Raw genomic sequence first — 22,196 nt, 5'->3', positions numbered from 1 at the left:
TAGAGAAACTCTGACACCCTAGAAACAGCGTCCAAAAGGCACTGAAATGGGACATCCCTCATTTTCAAAAGTACTGAGAGACACGGTACTTTTGAAAATGTACTGTGTCAATCAGCAGTTAATCCAAACACTTGAGTTCAGGACCACTTCACCCATGACCTACCCCTTCTGAAATGTGGCTCCACAAAGCAGAAGGAACTGGATTCCCGCCTGCTGATATGCAGCTGCAGCCTCTCCTTATAAGAGAATGGGATGCTGCGAGACATGATTCACCTCTTGGCTGACAACAGTTTCTGGCTATGTGAGCGGGTTTCTGGCAACGCCTACAAACAGTAGGGGTCGTTCTGTTCGGTTGTGGGGACCTAGAGGAGGGATGTACGATCAACAGATTTTGAGAGAGCATGTTAATCTGTTCCTGCTGATTTAACAGCATTTTCTTTATTTCTGACGAATCAGAAGCCCTTGGAACAACTTCTAAATTTGGCCTGCTTCTTTAGGAAAGTTTTACTGCACAATATGATGGCACAGAATAGCTCCTTTTTCTCGCTTTGGCTGTGTGTCCCTCTTGTTCCCACCTGACTGTTTTATTTCCTTATGTCCAAAAGTGTAAAAATCTGGATTGTTTCCAATCAGCCTTTGCAACTTTCTACATGAGGTAGGATCATGAACATGTTCAGCAAACTGGTCTCTCAAAAGCATGGCATCATTAGCAACAGTATTTCCAATAATAAAACAGTGGATGGGAAAACTCCTGCAATGATTCATCCTCTTCCTGTTTTCTAGACAAAAAAAGCCCCTGCAAAGTTACATAAGACTTAGACCAACCACAGGGTTCTTGCAGAATTGAGAAAATGCGTTGGGGGGGGGGCTTTCTTTGTCAGGTCTATATCTTATCTCCTCTTTAACTTCATCTTTCAGGTGATCATACACAAAATATGTGAGATCTAGAGGCGATAGATGTACAGCCCGTACACCAGATCGGACCTTCTCTATCCAACCTATAACCCTCTGAAAACAGGACATTTATGTTCCCTCTGGATCTAAGACAGCCGCTCCGTGACTGCTGAAGAAAGGGAGATCTACTTCTGGTAGAAGTAGATGGTACAGAGTTTCAATCTGAAATGCTTTTTTTTAAATTCCTGATTCTCCTCTTGAAGATGCCGACTCGTATCCTTCAGTTCTCATCTCCCATGGTTCCTCGGCAGAGAATTCCTTACACGGAAAGAAAGGGAACCAAATTCCATCTTAACCCTGTCCAATTCAATGAACCAATTAGATTTGAACTACTACAAGCACACCCCCACTGCCTTGCAGTCCTTCCAGCAACGCCAGATTGTGACCTGAGGTACAATTACCACTAAGTATAGTGAGTTGTAGAACCTCAAATTCTCCTTTCACCAGACCGTTACACAGATTAGTTTAAGAATTAACAGTTAGATACATTTTATTTTGTTCACAAAGTACAAAAATGTCCTGATTTAAGAGAAAGTGTAATCAGAGTATAAATAAATATTCTGTATAAACATTGTGTTATACAGGGGAAACCCCCCCCCAGCTAAAAACAGAAGACGATGCTGGCCCTGGGAACCTCTTAGCGGAAATGTTTGAGTAAAGTAGACCGATTGGGGGAGAAATAAAAAGTAAGATAAATAAATATATCAAGGTGCTCACCAAGAAAAACACACTCACGGGATACACTGGTGAACACAACAAAGAAATCAAATTCCCGTTCTACTATTCCCTTCAGCCTAAGAACACAGCTTTGAACCCTTTGAACCTATATATGTATATATATATATATATATATATATATATATATATATATATATATATATATATATATATACTGCTCAAAAAAATAAAGGGAACACTTAAACAGGTGTTTCACACTTAAAGTGTTCCCTTTATTTTTTTGAGCAGTATATAATAAAAGTTACATACTGCACCTTTATGGCTAAGGTGATCCTTCATATTTTCATTCCTATTTGTGTAGCAGAGCCCTGTGAAGGTGTGTTTGTTGACAAAAAAGTTCATAACTCAAGGCGCTTTGTTTCTGAAATGACAAATTTATTGGTTTTTGAAATGCATGGCTTGCCGCTGAATACGACTTATTATTCTTGCAGTTTTTAAAAAAACGTTCAAATTGATCTTCAAAGCTTCAGGCCAATGTTTTTAGATGTCTTTAAGTGTCTTTTTCCGTCCTAACATTTACAGACTGTCCTCTTGTCTCTTCAGTCCATTTCTCCTGGCCGTCTCCATAGCGAAACCCCTGACAAAGATAAGGAAACATATTCTCACCTTAAGGTAAGCATATTTTTAAAAAGTACACAATAATACACTCAATACTTTTTACAGAGGAAAATTCAGTTAGCTAATCTATTTGTTATCTATAACAATTCTATTATACATACTTTTACGTAAAGATGTTAGTTTTGTTTAATATCAGACAAAAAGGGGGAAAAGAAGTTTTATTTCTTTTTATACGATAAATGCTAGTAAGTAGCTTAGCAGTAACGGAAGAAAAGGCCCATTTGTTCATATTTCTGAGACAAGTCTTCTCACAAGACCGGATGTGGTCATTACGTGATGAGGTGAGGTGAGAAGCTTCAGGATGAGGACTGTGGAATGGGGTGGGGGGCGGATTGTGGTCGAGGTTGGATGTTAGAATCCACCCGCAAAACTATCTTTATTGAATAGTTAGTGGGTGGATGGTCCCTGATCGAACCAAGCGAGTACAGTCTGTCTACCCACTGTCTCTGACAGCGCACACCATGAAAAGCCATGACAATAAATCACGGTGATAACATGTGTCAAATGTTCAACTTTAAACCGCAAGAGTGAAATTGGAAATTCGCAGTGTATGAGAAGAGTTATTCAACCAATTTTGTGGATAAAGGTTGATAGAGACAGAAAGCTTTTTAAGTCACTATTTTCTACATGTAGTAATATTGATGTCTCTTTATTATTCAAGGTTAATGTCTAATTTCTTTGAATAGTTTTATGTTTCAAGGAATCATGCAATCTGCCAGGAAATAGAGCGTCCATCCCCAAGTTTGCAAACTCATGCAGCAGTTCACCTCTGAATGACAAAAAAATTAAGATGAAATTTAAAAATTAAGGAGTTTTTTTTTTTTTTTTAAATAAATGCTAAATTAACATTAATAATCTTATGTATATGTATATATTTGTGTTGCACCCTGTCTTAACTGTGTAGATCTATGATATTTCCCTTTTAGTTTCAAATCAAAAACACAAAATGGACACCGGGACAGAAAGTAATATTAATTTATGTGACCCAGAGGTTTGGTAAGGAGTGTTAGCAAACAACATTAACAATGTTGAGTGAAGAAACCAGACACAATGGTTTGCACTGTGCATATTAAGGCATGTTAAAGTATGATTGTTTTTTTTTGTTGTTTTTTTAAATTAAATAAACGTATCAGTTTAAAGGGGTCATATGTATCCTGAGATTTTTGCTATGCACGGTGTTTGTGTTCCCTAATCCCTATGAGTACTGGGGTTCCACTATAATTTATTACTGCTGTACTAAAGAAAATAAATTGTTTATTTTAATTATGAGAAACTGTTTCATGACTTAATAGTACAGAATTGCAGTCAGAATTGTCAAGCAGTACGACATAAATATCATTATTAGATCATATTTATGTATGTTGTATTATAAGATACAACATACATGGACCGCATATTTCTTACTTTTTTTATATATTTTTTTCCTCGTGACAGTGGCAGAAACTGGCCTCCATACAATTCGCAACGGTTCCCTGCGTTTTTGTCTTTACGCGCCACATAGGCAACGTATTGCGTCACCAGCAGCGTGCTGCGTTCACGGGTTTGTAACTATAGAAACTCGCAGGTCGCTCCGCTGCCCTGTCACATGCTCTATGGTCGCCTTTTTTTTAGCTAAAGAACGTTCCGGTGAGAAGCTGTGATGGACCGCTGGAAGGGCAGAGTGGCTCTGGTGACCGGAGCTTCGGTCGGGATTGGAGCGGCTACGGCTAAGGAGCTGGTCCGGTTCGGCATGAAGGTGGTGGGCTGCGCAAGGGACGTAGAGAAAATAAAGGTTTGTTTCAAGTTCAACTTTATCGTAACGCTGTTCAGCGCTAGCCATCTTACATAAGGTGAACAGTGAGCATGTCAAGTGGATCACAAATTAAGTAGAAATCCCCAACTTCCTCCAGTGGTCCAATAAAAACTAATGGTCTGTGTGTATGGAGAGTGAACAGTGCCAAATTCCAATAAATAAATGACTCGTGGAATAATGATTGACATGTGGCATTTATTTTTCAAAACTAGAAATAATTATGGAAATAATTTATTATGTGAAGCAGTCAATCAATCGAGGTTATTTGAATAGCAAATATCAGCAACAAGGCAGTTCAAAGTGCTTTACATCAAAAAAACACAAGTCATCAAAACAACATACAGTTGACAATTGAGAAATCAGTGACAAAATTGCATTTTGACGAGTGCCATCATCAAAAACATCAAAAGCCAGTACATGTGTCTCAGTTAGATGTATAATTTTTATATTAAAAAAGAAAACAAGATGTAATTATTTCATGATTTTATAAAATATTCCATGTTCCTGGGTCAACTTCACCCATCAAACTCAGTGGGCGGGATTAGGGGAAGCCAGACGTCTCATTGGCTACTTCAGACAGGAAGTCAAGTGAACTTCTTCCACATTTACTACGACTTTGAGGTCAATAGCTTCACCGGGAAGTACAGAAATAACTTCAATACTATAATAAACAAGTACGTTTATGAATGTTAGCCGGTGTTAGCTAACACTGATCCTGCCTGGAAGTCTGTGGCAGCTTCCTCCACAGTGAGCTCTCTCGTTGTCCTGTTGGAGATATTTCAGACCAAAACAGAAACATAAAGGCCGGAGTTACTCAGCCAGAATTTGTAGCAAATAAATTGCAAAGATTTATTGAATTTATTCCTACACTTTTAGTGGAAATAAGAATTTAAGCATCCCTAATCCCGCCTCCCGACTTTGATGGGTGAAGCTAGCAGTTTCATTCAATAACTTCATTAAATATGTCTAAGTAAAAATGTATTAAATCATGACATAATTATGTCCCGTTTTCAAAATGAAATCAATGCATGTAATTGAAACCCATATAACTTAATTCCAGTGTTGTATAAAGTACTGAAATCTCAGAGTCAAGTAAAAGTATAAGTACCTCTCCAAAATACGACTTTGGTAAAAGTCCAAGTCACTGACTGAAATGTTACTTGAGTTAAAGTCTTAAAGTATCTGAAACTTCTTGTACTTAAGTATGGAAATTACTGTAAAAATGGATGTACTCAAGTTGAAAAGTACAAGTAAAAAGTAAAACAAAGCAAATGCAGTTTGAATGACATTTTTTATATTTTGGTAAACTTGTCAAATACACTTAAAATAATGTACCCAACCAAGTGCAGGCAAAATTAAACCTGCTAATAAATTGTTCCAGTTTTAAAGAGTAGCACATGTTAATGGTTTTGAACTTGCTTGCCTTTTCTATATTTGTTAAATTTAGTCTAAATTGCTATCGCTATGGTTTCTGTCCCCCCTTGAACAGAGGAGTCTAGGTAGCCTGCTACAGTCAACATTAGGCCTAAGCTAAATACACCAAGTGTGGAACTGAAACAATGCCAAACAAAGTTCATTTATGGTCAAGATTTCACAATAGTGCCTAGTGACCAAGCTATAGTTACTGAAACAGGAGGATTATAACCATTTCATAAGACGTTACCTCGATGTGTTTCTTCAAGTTGGACGGGGAGTTTTTGTAAGATAGAATTTCCACATCTTCGGGCAGGAATAACATAAACTGCATGCAGTACGACGAATCTTTAACACCCACGAAAGAGTATATTGTGTTTAAATAAGGCCATGGGCTCTCATCACCAGCTGGTGGTTCCCCTGGAGCCGTGTCCGACGTAGTTGCAGTCGTTGTGGTCTCCGTCTCCTCCTCCATGTGGCTGCTGCTGATTGCGAGACTTGCTTTGTGTTTAATGGGAGAAGCGAAACAGGTGTATCCTATTGGAGGTGATGAACAAGCCCAGGCAAGTAGGCTACCGACTTTGTTCGGTAGCCTGCTTGCTACTTGCTAATCAGTAGGTGGGATCAAAACACTTTGTTTCTCTCTCGCTTTTTTGTAACGAGTAACTAAACCACACATTGAAAATGTAAAAGTACGCAATTAAGTTCGGAAATATAGTGAAGTAAAAGTGAAAGTCATCAAAAATTTTCATACTCCAGGAAAGTATGAAGTACTCCAAAATATACTTAAGTAAAGTAGTGAAGTATTTTTACTTCGTTACTATACAACACTGCTTAATTCTATATTTAATAAATAATTTCTCGATGTTTTCCAGTTTTATTACATTAACGACACATTTAAATAACTCTTTCATAAGCTATTAATCTAATCAGAATTTGACGCTCTTCACCCTCTTTCAAACACTAAAACCCAGCTGTGAACTGTTTGCATAGAAACCCCTTTAAATTAAGGATTAAAGTTTGGCATGAGCTTCATCACAAGACTTTCTTGTGACCGTATTTATCTTGAGTTCTTCTCAAATCTGCTACTGCACAATAAAAAGAAGAGCCTGCAGCTGGCTGTGTGAACTTAGTTTAAGTGCATACAAACCCTGGAGTTGATTTTATCTGGGGGTTTTTTAGTATTTGCTATTTTGAAAACATAGGAAAACATAATAAATCTGGGCTGTGTTTTCTCAGGCAGCTGCGGTTACTGATGAGGATGATGTGGCCCTCTGCCCAGGGCTACATTCTGTTGGGGGCAAATAAAAAATGAATGGTATCCGTGTCTCTGCCGAACAAGTTTTCAATAGCTTTTTGTGTTGTACAAAATACGACCGTGATTCTTACCAGTGTATAACTGTGCTCTAGGGAAAAGATAAATCACCTCAGATTTTCTTATTCTCCGGGCATCAGCGATGACTCTCCTTATGCCACATTGTCAGTTACCCAAAAACAAAAATAATCAATTTTAAAATTGGACGTGGCAGATCAGTCTTTTACAAAGATCGGTGATCGGCCAGAAAACCGCAATCGGTTTTTCCCTCGTTTCTCCACTGAAGGACAGTTTCTGACTGTTCAGAATAGAAAGTGATTTCATTTGACTTCATTAAAATCAAATAAAGTTTTGATTTTAACTTTATTTCAGACAGGTTTGAACAGGTCAGGCTGTTCAGACCTGACCTGTACATGCAGAAGTGGGTTGATGGGGCAACAGTTTCACTCACGTAAGAGTAGCATCTCTTAAAAATAATATCTATCAAGTTGAAGTAAAAAGTAGTTGTGCCAAAAAGTGACTGCAGTAAGAGTTAAAAAAAAAGAAAGTGTTGAAGTGACTACTCAAGGATTGTGTGATTCTCATGCCTTGACATTCTTTTCAACACGATTTGAGATTTTATAAACACCAGTTTCTGTCTTTGAAAACATGCAAAACAGCATTTCCAATTTTTTACGTTTTTTTCATGGGTGCGCCGATAAATCCCTCCCACTCCCCTGGTTTCGTTCATTTTGGGAGAACGGCGATCGGTCGATGCTTACATGGGAAGCAGATATGATCCAAAGATCTAAAAATCAACTGCTGAGGTTTGACTGACAGACCGGCCCACCAGGTCAGGTCTGCATGTTTGCAGATAACAATAGTGACCCCACTGTTGCCAACTCAGCGACTTTCTTGAGATACGCAGCAAGAATCAACAATTTGTTGTGCAATGACGGCAAAATGTAATGATTCAGTTGTTGACTGTGTGTTCTATGACCGTGTTTTTGTGATGTAAACACATCACACAAGTATGTACAGCACATTTCCTGAAATGTGTTGTACATTTCAAATTGTATTTGATTTTGATTTTGACTCTATTTCAGACAATAAAATCTTTAACGGCCAGAATCTGAATCTGCAGGTCAGGTTTTTTTAAAATTGGTAACTGGTGATCGGTGAACCCCTATTTTTTTTTTTTTTTTGCACAGGCAGCACTTTAGATCAAACGTTATTGTATACAATATGTTGTATGAGGAGCCTGCCAGAGAAACTTGCATAAATTTCCTTGACTTTAGCTGACCTCTGATGGCACGGCTTTGAAGCTCTTTTAAATGCACCGGTGAAGTTGCTGAAATAAAGACGTTTCATTGCAGTAAAATATTGAAAGTGATCATCTTTTTGTTTGTCCGTTTTTTTTTCTTCTTTCTTTGACTTTCAGAGCCTTGCTGCGGAGTGTCAGAGTGCCGGCTACGGCGGCGTCCTGATCCCGTTCAAGTGCGACCTGACCAGCGTGGACGAGATCCAGTCCATGTTCGCGGCCATCAAGGCGCAGCACAGCGGCGTGGACGTGTGCGTCAACAACGCCGGCCTGGCTCACCCCGAGCCTCTGCTGAGCGGCAAAACCAGCGCCTGGAAGAACATGCTGGACGTAAGGACGGTTCTGATCCGACCCGGATCAGAGGGAAGTTTGGCTGCTGATTCCACCTGTGAGTTTTTTTTACAACATTTTTTCACGATTCCACAGGTTAACATTGTAGCACTGAGCATCTGCAGTCGTGAGGCGTACCAGTCAATGAAGGAAAGGAAAATTGACGACGGACACATCATCAACTTAAACAGGTAAGCTTCTAGTTAATAACGATAGTAATGATAATAATCTTCCAAAACGGAGACGTGCGTCAGTAAACTGATCTGTATCCTGCTGGACCTTTCGTGGAATGTTTGTGAGTGAACTGAAATGACTGGTTTGCAATAAAACGAATTCAATCGAACTCAAAGTAGCGGATGATGAGGAGAATTGACGCGTTTTCAAGATGATTTAAAATAAGAAATCTGATCAGCCTGGTTGTGTTCAGCGTTCTTTATGGGGTTATTGAGCCTTTTTTACTTACTCTGATGCTGCTAAACCAATACACAATCTGCAGCATCTTTTTGCCGAACACTGGAGACCTTTAGCTTCTTCTGTAAGTGAGGTCTGCTGCGTCTCTTCTTGTAGACGGCTTCACTGTTGAGTCTTTTCTCCCTTTCACACGGTTTTCCTTCAGTAACGGTTCTCTTCTTGCAGCTTCTCTATAAAAGCGAGATTTGTGGGCCGCTGGATTTATACCAAGATCAAATGACACACAGTTTAAGTTACTAATTAGTAGAGACGCACCGATCTGACATACTAATATTTGCATCGGCCCCAATATTGAAGAACATTCAATATAGGTGACCAGATCTGTTCAGTCTAGTTCTATGCTTCATTCTCTGAGCGACGTCACGCTTTATTATTTGACTTACATCACATTTAGAATTCCTATTTGCACTTTTTGAACCATTTGAAAGAAGTTTTGTTGCTGTTTATTTTTTGACATGTTTGAAGGTTGTCAGTTTTGACAGTTTCAGGTTCTTCATTAATTATTTTCCGTTGACAGTTATACTCCTGGTTACACCAACCGAACAAATTAAAGTTGTGTTGTCTTTACATGTTTGACCCGACTTGTGAAGCTGTTTATGTCATTAAGTGTGCTTTACTGGTGTAGAGTTATCAAATATCTTTATAGTTTAGCACATTTATGTGTCAGATATCGGTATCGGAAGTGGAAAAAAGTATCTAGTTATTAGCTGACTTCTGATCGCAGTCAGTGTTTCTGATTGACTAAAACTGCACGCCACATTTTCAGAGTTTTTCCAAAGATTTTTGACAATCATGTATAATTTTTACTGATTTTACATATAAATCCCAATAAAATGCATTTAAGTTTTGTTATAGTGTGAAAAAATTGTAAAAGGCGTTTCAACTTTACAAGGAATTCCACAGTCCAGAGATATTACATTCAGAATTTAGTTCAAATTAAAATAAAAAAAAAATAATAATAATAATGTACTAATCCCAATGGAACTTGGATTGTTTTTGCTTCAAACAGCCCTGTCACTCGAGGGGTGGAAAAATAAGACAAACAAGAATATTTTTCCGAAATAAGACCCTGACCTTTTGCGTTACGAATGAAAAGCTGCCCCGCCGTTCCTGTCTGTTTGAAATGACGTTGGCCCCTCAAGCTTCCATCTTCTGTTGCAGCATGTGCGGACACCGTGTTCTTCCCAACGCTGATATCCATTTCTACACGGGAACCAAGTATGCTGTGACCGCCCTGACCGAGGGCCTGAGGCAGGAGCTGCGAGACGCCAAGACCCACATCAGAGCCACAGTAAAGGCCCCGTCGCTCCCTGTGCGGATTTTAAAGCCGTGATTTATACTCATTGAGTCGGGAGTGCATCATTAAAACCAAAGCAGATTCATCAGCTTAACCACAAAGTGTCACACGCTCTGTAAACCCAGCCACCCCGCCCCGGCCCGCCCCCCGCTCGTCCCCTCCAGGCGGGGGTTCGGGGAACGCGCCGTGTACTGTGTGGTGCTCAACGCCGTTTCTCTCTCTGCAGTGCATCTCTCCGGGTTTAGTGGAGACGGAGTTCGCTCCGCGCCTCTACAGCCAAAACGCAGAGAAAGCCGCGTCAGTTTACTCCTATTATAAAGTACGACAGCTACCGTCGAGTGGGATTATTTTGTTTCACTTCAGCGGAGCTGAAATGACTAAACTGTTTGTTTGTTTCCTCCTCTCCCCCCCCCAGGCTCTGGAAGCATTAGACGTCGCTAACGCTGTCGTATACGTCCTAAGCGCTCCTCCTCATGTGCAGGTTGTTTATTCTTCTTTGAAACTGTTTTTGTTCTGTTTTGTTTTTCCTGTCGTTTCTGTCCTGCTTTACACAATTTTAAATGACCTTTTCCCTGTATTCTTTTTTTTTTTCTGGTTCAGATCGGAGACATTCAGATGCGATCAGTTGAGCAAGTGTCGTAGAGTTGCCGAACTCAGTCGCTAATGCTTCACGTGGTTTGTTCACCACGTCTGTGGGATGAGTAAAACTCATCGATTTATTATAACTAATAAAAGTCTGATTTGAAAGGTAAAAGCTGTTGCTTTTTTGTGCCAGTGTTTTCCAAAAAATAAAAGTTTGTATTTGTAACGCGGCGAAGTAGGAAGAGTGTAGCGGTCGGGGTCCATTCTTCAGGAGTCGTAACCTTCATGTTTTAGATGTTTTTTTAGTTCAACATAACTGAGTGTAATGAATGGCTGACTGCAGACGTTCATGACAAACTGAGACAGGAGTGTCTGCTGTGTCTTCAGCTGTTTTTAGCAGGGCCGCATCTACAACATTCAGAGTCTGGAGTTAGGGTTCCTCCCCCCCCACCCAACAGCTTCTGGCTGGGGAACTCCTCACCCCCCCCCCCCCCCATATCCTTTTTTTTTTTTAAAAAATGTAATTATTTGTATTAATTCACCAATTAGTGCACACAAAACAAAAATCAAACACATGTTTTGATCTACAAAAGAACAAGCAGCAAATTAGATAAGAGAACAAACAATAATAAAAAAAAATATCAAAAGGGGAACCCTGTTTTCAAACCCCACACACAATGCTACAAAATATGTAAAGAAACATCAACTTTTGGAACGTTTTTTTTTAATTCACTATTCATTGTTGCTACAGTAGATTAGCATGAATGCTGCCTCATCTCTTCTGGTTTTAGTTGGACAGGAGTGCCATCTTTTGCACTTGCTACGCTAGCTTGAGTAGCATAGCAGCTTGATGAATTTGGCAGCCAATCAGAGAAATGAGTGTATCTATTTACATACAAGTTAGAAAATCTGCAACATTTTTATGTTATTGTACCGAGCGACCAGTCGTTTTAGTGTTAGAAGGACAACATTTTGTGATAAAACCCAACAAATCCAAACCAAACCAACTTTATTTATAAAGCACTTTAAAACAACCACAGCCGATACAAAGTGCTGTGCATCAAAACACAACATAACAATAAAAAAGCATAAAATAAAAACTTACAGTTTAAAAACAAAAACGTACAATTTAAAACTAGATCCCGCTAGAGTTGAAAGCCAAATAAAATAGATGGGTTTTAGGACGAGCTTTAAAAGTGGACAGTGAAGGGGCCTCCCTGACCTGCAAAGGCACGTTGTTCCATAATTTGGGGCCCATGACAGAGAAAGCCCTGTCCCCTCTGAGCTTCCTTCTTGATCTCGGTACCTCCAAAAGCAGCTGATCTGCGGACCTAAGAGACCGATAAGGTATATATGGGCGAAGAAGCTCAGAGAGGTAAGCCGGGGCAAGATTATGTAGTGATTTAAAAACAAACATAAGAATTTTAAAATGAATCCTAAAATATACAGGCAGCCAGTGAAGTGAGGCCAGGACAGGGGTCACGTGTTCCCTCTTTCGAGTTCCTGTCAGCAGTCGTGCAGCAGCATTCTGTACTAGCTGCAGACGTGAGAGCAGCGACTGACTAACTCCCAGATAAAGTGCGTTACAGTAATCCAACCGAGTTGAAATAAAAGCATGGACCACTGTTTCAAAATGCTGCCTGGAAAGAAAAGATTTCACTGACGCCAATCGCCTTAAATGATAAAAGCTGGACTTAACCACGGCTCTGATTTGGCTGTCCAATTTAAAATCACTGTCCACCTTAAAACCAAGATCTGTAATAACAGGTTTAAAATAAACCTCCAAGGGTCCCAGGTCAACAGAGGAGGACTCACAGGAGCCACTGGGTCCAAACACCATCACCTCTGTTTTGTTTTCATTCAAATTTAAAATGTAGAAAGTCCCAACTTCTCTACTAGATTGTAACGTCTTGACAGCACGGTGGTACTCGGAAAAATTTAGCATTCATTGGTACTTGTTATTAAACTCTGAAGAATTCTTCCATCCATCCATTTTCTTACACCCTTGACCTTAGCGGGGTCAGCAGGGGTGCTGGTGCCTATCTCCAGCGAGACATTTCGGGCGAGAGGCGGGGTCACCCTGGACAGGTCGCCAGTCCGTCGCAGCTTAAGATTTCTTGTTCTAGAAGAATAATTTCTTGGGACTGAAGGTGGTAATCGTTTTGACCTTTTTATAACCTTTGACAGGGAGAGAACGCCTATGTGCGAACTTCAGTGACAAACTAAAATATTATCCTCGTTTTCCCAGATGATTCCGGAGCCTAATCTAAACATTAGGCCAGGTCAGAGGTCACCAACTGTCCAACCTTTGCTCGCAAACTTTATTACCGCGCTAATACCCTTCTCCATTTCCTGTCCAAACAGTGAAATGAATAAAAGGAAAGTTGGTTAAACTGAGATTATGGAGTCTTGCTGCATTCCGTTTACCTCTAAAGTGGGAGAGCATGAACAGCATGACGCCAAAGCCCAGTTTCAGGTGACGGTCCGTTTTTCAGATATAGATATTTTGCAGCCTCTTGAGTGTCAGTGGTTTAATAAGATTAAAAACTGATAGAAGTTGTCTAGTCAGGAGAATTTCAACATATATCATGCATGGCAGCCATATTGGATATGGACATGGACAAAATGCGACTTTCCCAGGCAGACATCCGGATTCAGGGTGGACTCTCGTTGTTTTCCTGACTGGGATATCTTAAATCTTAACTATGCAAAACGTTTAGCTGGCTGGAATTTGTTTAGCATTCCAAGCTCTTCATTGACCGTTTTTTTTTTTTTTCTTTTTTTGATTTTGCTATTTGTTCATCGAAACTGATCATACAAGTTAACTTCGAGTCAAAGCTCAAATCGGAGCGAGTTATAGTTTATTTCTGACATATTTAGAGCGGCCGGGCAAAGTGCTGCACAAAGTACAACGACAATAATAGTAAAAATATAAACTTCAATAAACCAATGAAAAACAAATAAAACATAGCTAGACAAGATCAAAGGTTGTGTAGAAACAGGAAAAATAACTTCAACTTGAACTAAAAGCCAAAGCACGGTGGGGTTTAAATGCAGGTTGTTCTATTAACTCGAGCTCCAGATCGAACCCCGCACCTTTACCACCAGGTGGCGGTAAAGCGCTGTTCCCTCACTTGTGCGGGAACACAAGTGAGGGAACTGTTAAAAAACAACAGAAGAAGAAGCAGCATCTTCTGAGTGGTTGTTTGGGTGGGAGACGGTGTTTCGTGAGAGGCGTCTCGTGTTATTTCCTCCCTCTCGTATATCCCAGGTTGTGTAGTAACAATGTCTTCATGTCAGGATCTCAGAGAGTTCATCAGAGACAGGCTGGCTGCTGCTGCGGAGGAAATCTTCTCAGAGTTTGAAAAGCACATCATCCGGCATCAGGAAGAGGTCAGGCGGTTCAATGCCTACTGGAAACCGCAGTTGAAGCTGCACAGATTAAGTATGGACACCGAGTTTTTAACCCGATGAGGGCTTTTTTTTTTTTTTTTTTTAATATGTAAGAAAGTCTCCGTGACGAGGAGGCGAGGATGATTTCTTTTACTCCCGGAGTCACAATAAGAGCCATGATGGCGTTTGTTTGTTCTTTGTTTTTTATAGTGTGTCGATATGTACTTCAGAAATGACATTTGAAACTAAAAGAACGAAATTTCTTTAAAGTTCAGTAAATTGCTTTATGGTGGGCGGAGCTGACAAAAACAAACTGATCTAGAATCTGTGTGGCATCTTTATCTAAAACAACTATTTGCTTCTCAATACCTCGAATGCACTTTTTTTTTTAAATTAATTTTTAATTTTTTTTTTCTTTTTTAGTACGTTGTATTCAAATTGCATACAGTACAGACCAAAAGTTTGGACAGACCTTTTAATTCACTGAGTTTCCTTTATTTTCATGACTATTGATATTGTAGATTCACACTGAAGGCATCAAAACTATGAATAACACATGTGGAAATATGCACTAAACAAAAAAGTGTAACACAACTGAAAATAGCCCTTATATTCTAGTTTCTTCAAAGTAGCAACCTTTTGCTGTGATTACTGCTTTGCACACACTCTGCATTTTCTTGATGAGCTTCAAGAGGTCGTCACCTGAAATGGTTTTCACTTCATAGGTCAACCTGCCCTGTCAGGTTAATAAGTGGGATTTCTTGCCTTATAAATAGTCATGAAAATAAAGAAAACCCATTTTAATTAGAAAGGTGTGTCCAAACCTTTGGTCTGTACTGTATGTGATTCAGGATGCAATCATTTAAGATGCATTTCACTGCGTTCTGCACTTCTCTGACAGACACAGAAGGACATATTCTTCTATTTTCACAAGATGTCTGAGTCACTTGTTTAACATTTGAATCATTTTTGGTAAAGGCTAAGCAGGTGAGCTCAGCACAGGGACAATTTCAGCTGCATTCAGCGCAGCAGGAAAAGCTTCAGGTAGTTTCCAGTTCTGGGTTCTGCTGAAGTGATTTACTGAACTCATCCATCCAAACAGGATTTAACAAGAGGAGAAATGACTTGCTGTCACACAATGAAGTGTGATTGGGATTTTTTTTTTTTTCCTCCCCGGATAAATAAAATCAAGATTTAAATGTTGCTTTTAGAAATTTCATGTTGTTTTAAAACTTCTAAGTGTGTCACAATAATTCCGCTGGACGATAAATTGTCCCAGTAATTATTGCAACAAACGATAATACTGTTGTTTTGAGTTCACTTCCAACAATAATGGCAAAAATAATGCAAGTTGGCCCTCTCAAAGTTCAATAAACTTTTAATTTGGCAAAGAACACTTCACACTGGGAACTGGTAGATATTTCTCAATATAGATAACAACGTAAACCCACTTTTGTTCTGATCGTCTCCAGGCTCCCGACTTTTTCCTTTGTCGTTGCCCTTTGAACTTTGTCGTCGTTCGTTGTCTTTTTCCTCCCAGGCCTCCCGCAGCAACACGTCAGCGTGGCGGAGGAGGTTTCTGCCGGGCAGCTGGCCAGTGACGGGGGGACGAGCTGCAGCCGGGGCCCCGAGGAACCACGGGTGAAACACGAAGAGGAGGACTGCCGCAGCGCCCAGGAGGAAGAGGAAGCAGAGCAGAAGGAGGAGACACACAGACACACACTGCATGCTTGTCATGAGGAAGGTGGGGAGTACGAACTAGTCCGTTATGACTCTTCTACTGTGGAAACGCTGTTCAATACTTTTAGTGGACACTTGTTTTTTTTTAATCATTTTTATCAGTTTTTAGTTTCCTGGATTTCTTGACTAAAGTTAGAATGTTTTAACATTATGCACTGTCTGATTCCACCATATTGAACCGCGTTCTTAAAAGTTTTTCAGATTTGTAAAGGCTTGATTGGTTTACAGTGAGGACAGAGACTAAGTTTCACTACCACAACAGCACAAAACCACGCATTAGAGTCTGACCTTGGCTGGATTATGAGCAAGAATTACAAGACTATTAGTTTCTTTTTAAGTATTTGGATGCTCTTTCCAGTCAGATAAGTTTCTAACTTTCCCCCAGAACATTTGAATGATTAGCTAACACAGGGGGGCAAGTGGCATTTGATGCATTTTGGTTCTAATCACATTTAACTTAGAAAAAAAAAAAAGGTTAACATCTAAGTAAATGAAAATTACAAAATAACACAATTTAGAGTTAGTCTCTGTTGTTATATTTGAACTAAAAGGTCTTATAGGAGGATATTTGTTGCACTCTGATGTAAACTTAGACCTATTTTTCTTTTATTTCCAGTTCTATCCAATCACATTCTGAATATTCGGAATTTTATTGTTATATACAGTACAGACCAAAAGTTTGGACACACCTTTCTAATTAAAATGGGTTTTCTTTATTTTCATGACTATTTATAAGGCAAGAAATCCCACTTATTAACCTGACAGGGCAGGTTGACCTATGAAGTGAAAACCATTTCAGGTGACGACCTCTTGAAGCTCATCAAGAAAATGCAGAGTGTGTGCAAAGCAGTAATCACAGCAAAATGTTGCTACTTTGAAGAAACTAGAATATAAGGGCTATTTTCAGTTGTTTTACATTTTTTTGTTTAGTGCATATTTCCACATGTGTTATTCATAGTTTTGATGCCTTCAGTGTGAATCTACAATGTCAATAGTCATGAAAATAAAGGAAACTCAGTGAATTAAAAGGTGTGTCCAAACTTTTGGTCTGTACTGTATATACAGTACAGTATACTGTATACTGTACTGTATAGACATGGGTGTTAGTATTATTATTATTATTATTATTATTATTATTACTATAGTTATTAGAAATTGAATCTGATGACAATAGTTGACTACCTACAACATGTAAAAAATAAACTGTAACAACCCTTCTTTCAAATGGCTCAGAAAGTGCAATTAGGAACTTCAAATAGATAATAAAGCATGACGTCAATCAGAGCATGAAGCATAGAGCTAGACTGAATAGATTTGCCATTATAGATCTGGCACATTGTTACCGATACACAAACTAGACTTTCTTCGATATCAGCACCGATACAGATATTAATATCCTATCAGTGCATCTCTATCCAGAGTATGGCTGGTTTTTCCTAAAGAATGTGGCACCAGTTTCCTGCGCAGACTGGTGCCAGTGGTCCTGACAAGGACTTTCAAAATCAAAGTCTTGAAAATGCAAAGTATCAGATTATTTTTCCTTCATTTGACAAGATTCTTAAATGGAAACTACTCCTTTCCACCAGATTCTCCTCCGTCTTTCAGTTGCTTTGTCTTTTTGTCGCTACAGTCCTCCCACGGCAACGGCTCTGCGTGGAGGAGAACGCTCCCACTGACCAGCTGCTCTCTGGCCAGGACAGGACCTGCACTGGAGCCAAGGAGGAGCCAGAACCTCCACAAATCAAAGAGGAACAGGAGGAACGGAAGCTGGAAGCGCAGGAGGAGACAAACGGATTCTTGCCGACTCCTAGTTGTGAGGAAGGCAAGAGCTCTGTGTCAGAACGATGCGCCGGTCTTCTTCTTCAAACCAGCGTAGGCGACCGGATCCAGCCTCTCGCCGTGTTTGCGCCTAAGGAGGAATCTTGCGAAGGTGAACATGCAGACGATATAAACACAGACCTCCCTCTGGTGTCGGGCTCTACGGTTGAGGCGGCCACGCAGTCTTTTCAGTGTGGCTTTTGTGAGAAAACCTTTCAGTTTAGATCCAGACTGATCCGACACGTGGGCATCCACATGCGCAAAAGCAAGTTGAGGTGCGGCGTTGGCAAGAAGTCGTTCAGCCAGAACTGCCAGCTGGTCCACCACAAGAAAACCAAAGGCTCCGGCGGAAAACCGCTCGGTGCACAGGCCGGCTTATCAACTCGCGCCGAGACTGAGCGAATCCTCTGCAACACATGTGGGAAAGGCTTCAGTTACCCCTCTATCCTGAAGAGACACGCAAGAGTCCACACGGGAGAGAAGCCGTTTGCCTGCGGCGCGTGCGGGAAGTCCTTCAGTCGAAGGGACCACCTGCTGTCCCACACGAAATCCCATTCGGCCAAACCGCGAGACCCGCCGCAGCCCGCCATGAAGCGGAGGGCCGTCCGCGCGGCCAAGAAGCTCTATTCCTGCCAAACATGCGGGAAACACTTCACGCGACACCGCTGCTTCTTGCACCACACCAAGAGTGACTGTCCGCTCGTCTGCAAGACCTGCGGGAAACAGTTCAGTCACTTGTCGCGACTGAAGCGACACGAGTCGATCCACTCGGGCGTGAAGCCGTTTCCCTGCAGCGTCTGCGGGAAAGGCCTGAGTAGAAGGGACCACTTGGTGAGCCACATGAAAGTCCACGCCAAGAGCAACCCTTTTGTTTGACGTAGCCAAATGTTGATAGAAACGCAGCAGCTAAGGGCTGAAAAGGCTTTTAGTTGGATTGTGGCAATTTGAGCGTCCGCATGAGAATCAACACTGGTGAGATGCTTCCTTGTCACAGAGATTGAGAAGAGTAAGTCAAGTCTAGTCCAGCACGATGGACCACACTAACTTCAACAACCAAACTAACTGGTTAGTTAGTTTGGCAAATATAACAGCAAATATACCTTAAAATGCACAGTGGAAACTGGGGGTGCACCGACTGCAGTTTTCTGGACTAACCAGTTACAGTCCGTCATTTAAAAAGCCTGACCTACCCATTCCAATATTGGCCAATACCAATTTGTTTTTGTCTGTAAATGTTACATCGGTGCACCCCTAGAGGAAATGAGTTCATTTCCATCAGAGAAGCTAACTTCTACAGCCGTTCTTATCTCTGCTCTTCGCTGCCAATCAGCGTCTTGTTCTTGAATTCAGCTGCTGGGATTGGCTGCTTTGCTAGCTGCAGCCAATAACGTGTTCAAGTAGCCTTAATGAAAGAAATGTTCATAAATAATTTAGTTCAACAGAAACATGTTTTAATTTGTGTAGTCCACAGCTGTTTCATCAACAAAGCTTTTTTTTTCTCCTTTCTCAAATCAACTTTGTTTTTCTCCCTTAATTTAAGATGTTTTGGTTCAATTCTGCCTGTTTTCTGTATTCTTGTACTTAAGCAAGAAATACTCCGTCGTATGAAATAGCAGCAGAAATGATTGAAATAAAACCCATTTTGAAATGTTTTCTGTCATTTTTCATGTCTATTTAGAAAAGAAAGCGAGGGGGGAAACAAATTGATTTAAAATCGGATGTTGAATGAAAATAATTTGAGATTTTATCATAAAACACAAAATGAAAATGTCACAAAAACATCAGACAGATGGATTTTAGCTTTTGTCAGGCCCAAAGATTCAAATCCAACTCCAGGTGCTTGCAGGTGTTCTTAGGACTCATTTTGTGACTTTGGTTTCAAGATACTTTATATCTAGCTGACATATGTAAGAGAACATAACGAACAAAAAAGGCTATTTTTATTACCTATTGATGAAAAATGTGAAAGAAGAATCCAAATCGGATCAGTTTGAGTCGTAGTGAAGAGGTAGCGCCAGCAGGGGGCGACACAAAGTTTTATTCCTCAGCCTGTTCAATTTGAACTGCGGGCTCCAGCTGCTACGTAGCTCGTGCAAACATAAACATCTCGGGTTTTTTTTTTTTCTTTTTTCTCTTTCAATAAAAGAAAACTTCCCCGATACATTCTGGGAACAGAAAATTACGTGGAATAACAAAGTTACAGCAAATCTTTATTTTTGAAGCAGAAGCATTTAGAATACATTTTCTACTTCTAAAAAAAAAAACATCTAGTGGGAATGAATGAAAAATGTCCAATATTTGTTATTTGTTAATATTTTACTCTATAAAGACTAGATGCTGCTTCTTCAAATTTTACAAATTTGTTTTTTTTTTTTTTCTTAGTAGGTCAGTTAGTTTGTAGGTGAGTTCATGTTCGACTCCGAACTCTAACTTACTTTAATGGTCGCTTGAGTTTTTGTTGGCCCTCTAACAACACGAATCTTAAGCTTTCTTATTGCTCGGCATGTTTCTTTGCTTTGCCGTTTTGAAGAGTGACTCCACTAACTCGTGCCAAATGTGGAACAGGAAGCTTGAAATTTAGCAAAAGTTGCTTCAATTATATTTGCTTAATAGAATTTGGTAGAAGAGCCAGAATTTGATTCATCAGGGGGAAAAAAAGTCTTATTAAAAAAGCATTTAACTTTGTCATTCCACATAATGTTCTGTTCCCAGAATGTATAGGAAACGTTTTCTCTTACAGAAAAGACACTTCTTAAAATGAAATGCTACCTTCACCAAATGAAGGAATTCAAGGTAAAGGTAAGCTGACAGCAGGTGTTGAATATGAAAAGCCGAAGCTGCTTCCTGAGAACGTTCAGGTCAGATCTGTGCTCCGTTTTAGACTCGTCTGACCAAACACCGTCAGTCCAGAAGTCCTGATCTTTGTCAGGCCAACATGTTTGATCTTTTATTTAAACTTCCCATGAAATCTAAACTTGTTCAGTCTCTTTCTGACTCTGCAGTCAGAAAGGGCTATTATGTTAAAGGTCCCTTACTCACTCTTGGCTTTCTAAAGCTTCTTTTAGCACCACTATCACAAGTAGTACCACTGGTCAAGGTCAAGGCGAGTTTTTCCAAACTGTTTAGAGAAACGTCTTTGTTTGGGTTTTAATAAACCTGTAACAATATCACACAGCACAAAAAGATAGGTCTTGTGTAAAGGGAATAAAATGCTCAAGTTGACACAAGTTTAAAATAGTACCTATGTTAAATTATGTCTTCCAAAAGTATTTTTTTCTGTTTCTCCTTTTTTATTTATTTTAGATGAATCACTTTAAAAAAAAAAGTGATTTAAATTCAGTTTTTATCTCCACTAGGCTCTTGAGTAGAACTGTCTTTGGGTTTTTGGTGTCTAATAATAAATTGGTGTACAGAGGGAACCTGGTGAAGGAGTTTGGCCCTGGCCTTTCACTGCAGACGCTCTCCTTTGACTCCAGACATTCCTGTAGGTAACATTGTGTCCAACGCCCCAAGGGCATGACGTAGGCTGGCACAGAGCAGAGGAGCCTGGATCAGGGATCTGCAGCCTGCGGCTCCAGAGCCACACGTGGCGCTCCGGAGCCTCCTCTGTCGGTCTTGCAAAATCGTAAATGTAATTATAGAAGCAATAAAAATAGGTGGTTTTAGGAATTCTTCTACTTCATGCAGTATCTGGTTAGAACAGTGTTTCTCCACCTTTTTTGGGCCAGCGCCCCCCTTATCCATTATCCACGTCTCTCACTGCCCCCCGCATCAAAGAAGATGTAGGCTACTTTGCACTGAATATTATTTTAATATTAATATATCACTATTCTTGATGTTTAGATTTTTATGGCTGTGTCTGGAGTTATCGTCAAAAATAATTTCCCAGAGAACAAAAAAGCCATGTGAATAGAAATTATCTTTACAGGCGTCTAAGAAAAATGCAATGAATGGACATTCAACTGAAAATCGGTAGAGCAGCCAATCGGAGTGGAAATAAGTATTCTTGTTCTGTGCCATTTTCTATTGTTAGCTGTTAAATATTCCACAAAATGTCCAGATGAAAGATCTACAACAATACCAATTTAAACTCTGAACTATTTGCAAAAGACTGAGCATTAAAACATGTATAGAACTGCAACTGCATTAATCATAAATCTTCTTCTCTTCAGTGTTTCTGTGAGTTTCTGGTGGTGCAGCTCTGTGCTGCCTTCAGGAGAATGGGACATCAGAGTATCATCCATAAAATTTCACCCACATGACATTTACTGTGCAAACCAGAGCTTTCAGTGGAAAAACAAAAGTCCCTTTTAATGCCATACAAATATGAGACAGAAAAATGGATTATATCTTCATATAGACCTGACTATTGATTTATAGATTAATAGTTTTACTGGACAGAAATTACAAAGAACAAAGCTGCTTCTTAATCAAG

At 39.9% G+C, this 22,196-nt stretch overlaps 2 protein-coding genes across 2 annotated transcripts; both read left to right on the top strand.

The window, feature by feature from the left end:
- The first annotated feature begins 3,824 nt into the window (after positions 1–3,824).
- On the top strand, positions 3,825–10,982 carry LOC102238341 (dehydrogenase/reductase SDR family member 11-like). The gene is made up of 7 exons (XM_023350882.1): positions 3,825–4,081; positions 8,251–8,460; positions 8,557–8,651; positions 10,093–10,222; positions 10,455–10,547; positions 10,644–10,709; positions 10,829–10,982. The coding sequence occupies exons 1-7, from the start codon at positions 3,950–3,952 to the stop codon at positions 10,868–10,870; spliced, it is 768 nt and encodes a 255-aa protein (XP_023206650.1). The 5' UTR covers positions 3,825–3,949; the 3' UTR covers positions 10,871–10,982.
- A 1,076-nt stretch (positions 10,983–12,058) lies between these two features.
- Positions 12,059–19,413, top strand: LOC102218224 (zinc finger protein 3 homolog). The gene is made up of 3 exons (XM_023350725.1): positions 12,059–14,255; positions 15,744–15,947; positions 17,574–19,413. Exons 1-3 carry the CDS (start codon positions 14,096–14,098, stop codon positions 18,635–18,637), a joined length of 1,428 nt encoding a protein of 475 aa, XP_023206493.1. The 5' UTR covers positions 12,059–14,095; the 3' UTR covers positions 18,638–19,413.
- The last annotated feature ends 2,783 nt before the right edge of the window (positions 19,414–22,196 follow it).

Source organism: Xiphophorus maculatus, chromosome 18 (genome assembly GCF_002775205.1).
Source record: "Xiphophorus maculatus strain JP 163 A chromosome 18, X_maculatus-5.0-male, whole genome shotgun sequence".
Classification (NCBI taxonomy): domain Eukaryota; kingdom Metazoa; phylum Chordata; class Actinopteri; order Cyprinodontiformes; family Poeciliidae; genus Xiphophorus; species Xiphophorus maculatus.
The sequence above is the reverse complement of the archived record's forward strand: the minus strand, read 5'-3'. Positions and strand labels throughout refer to the sequence as shown.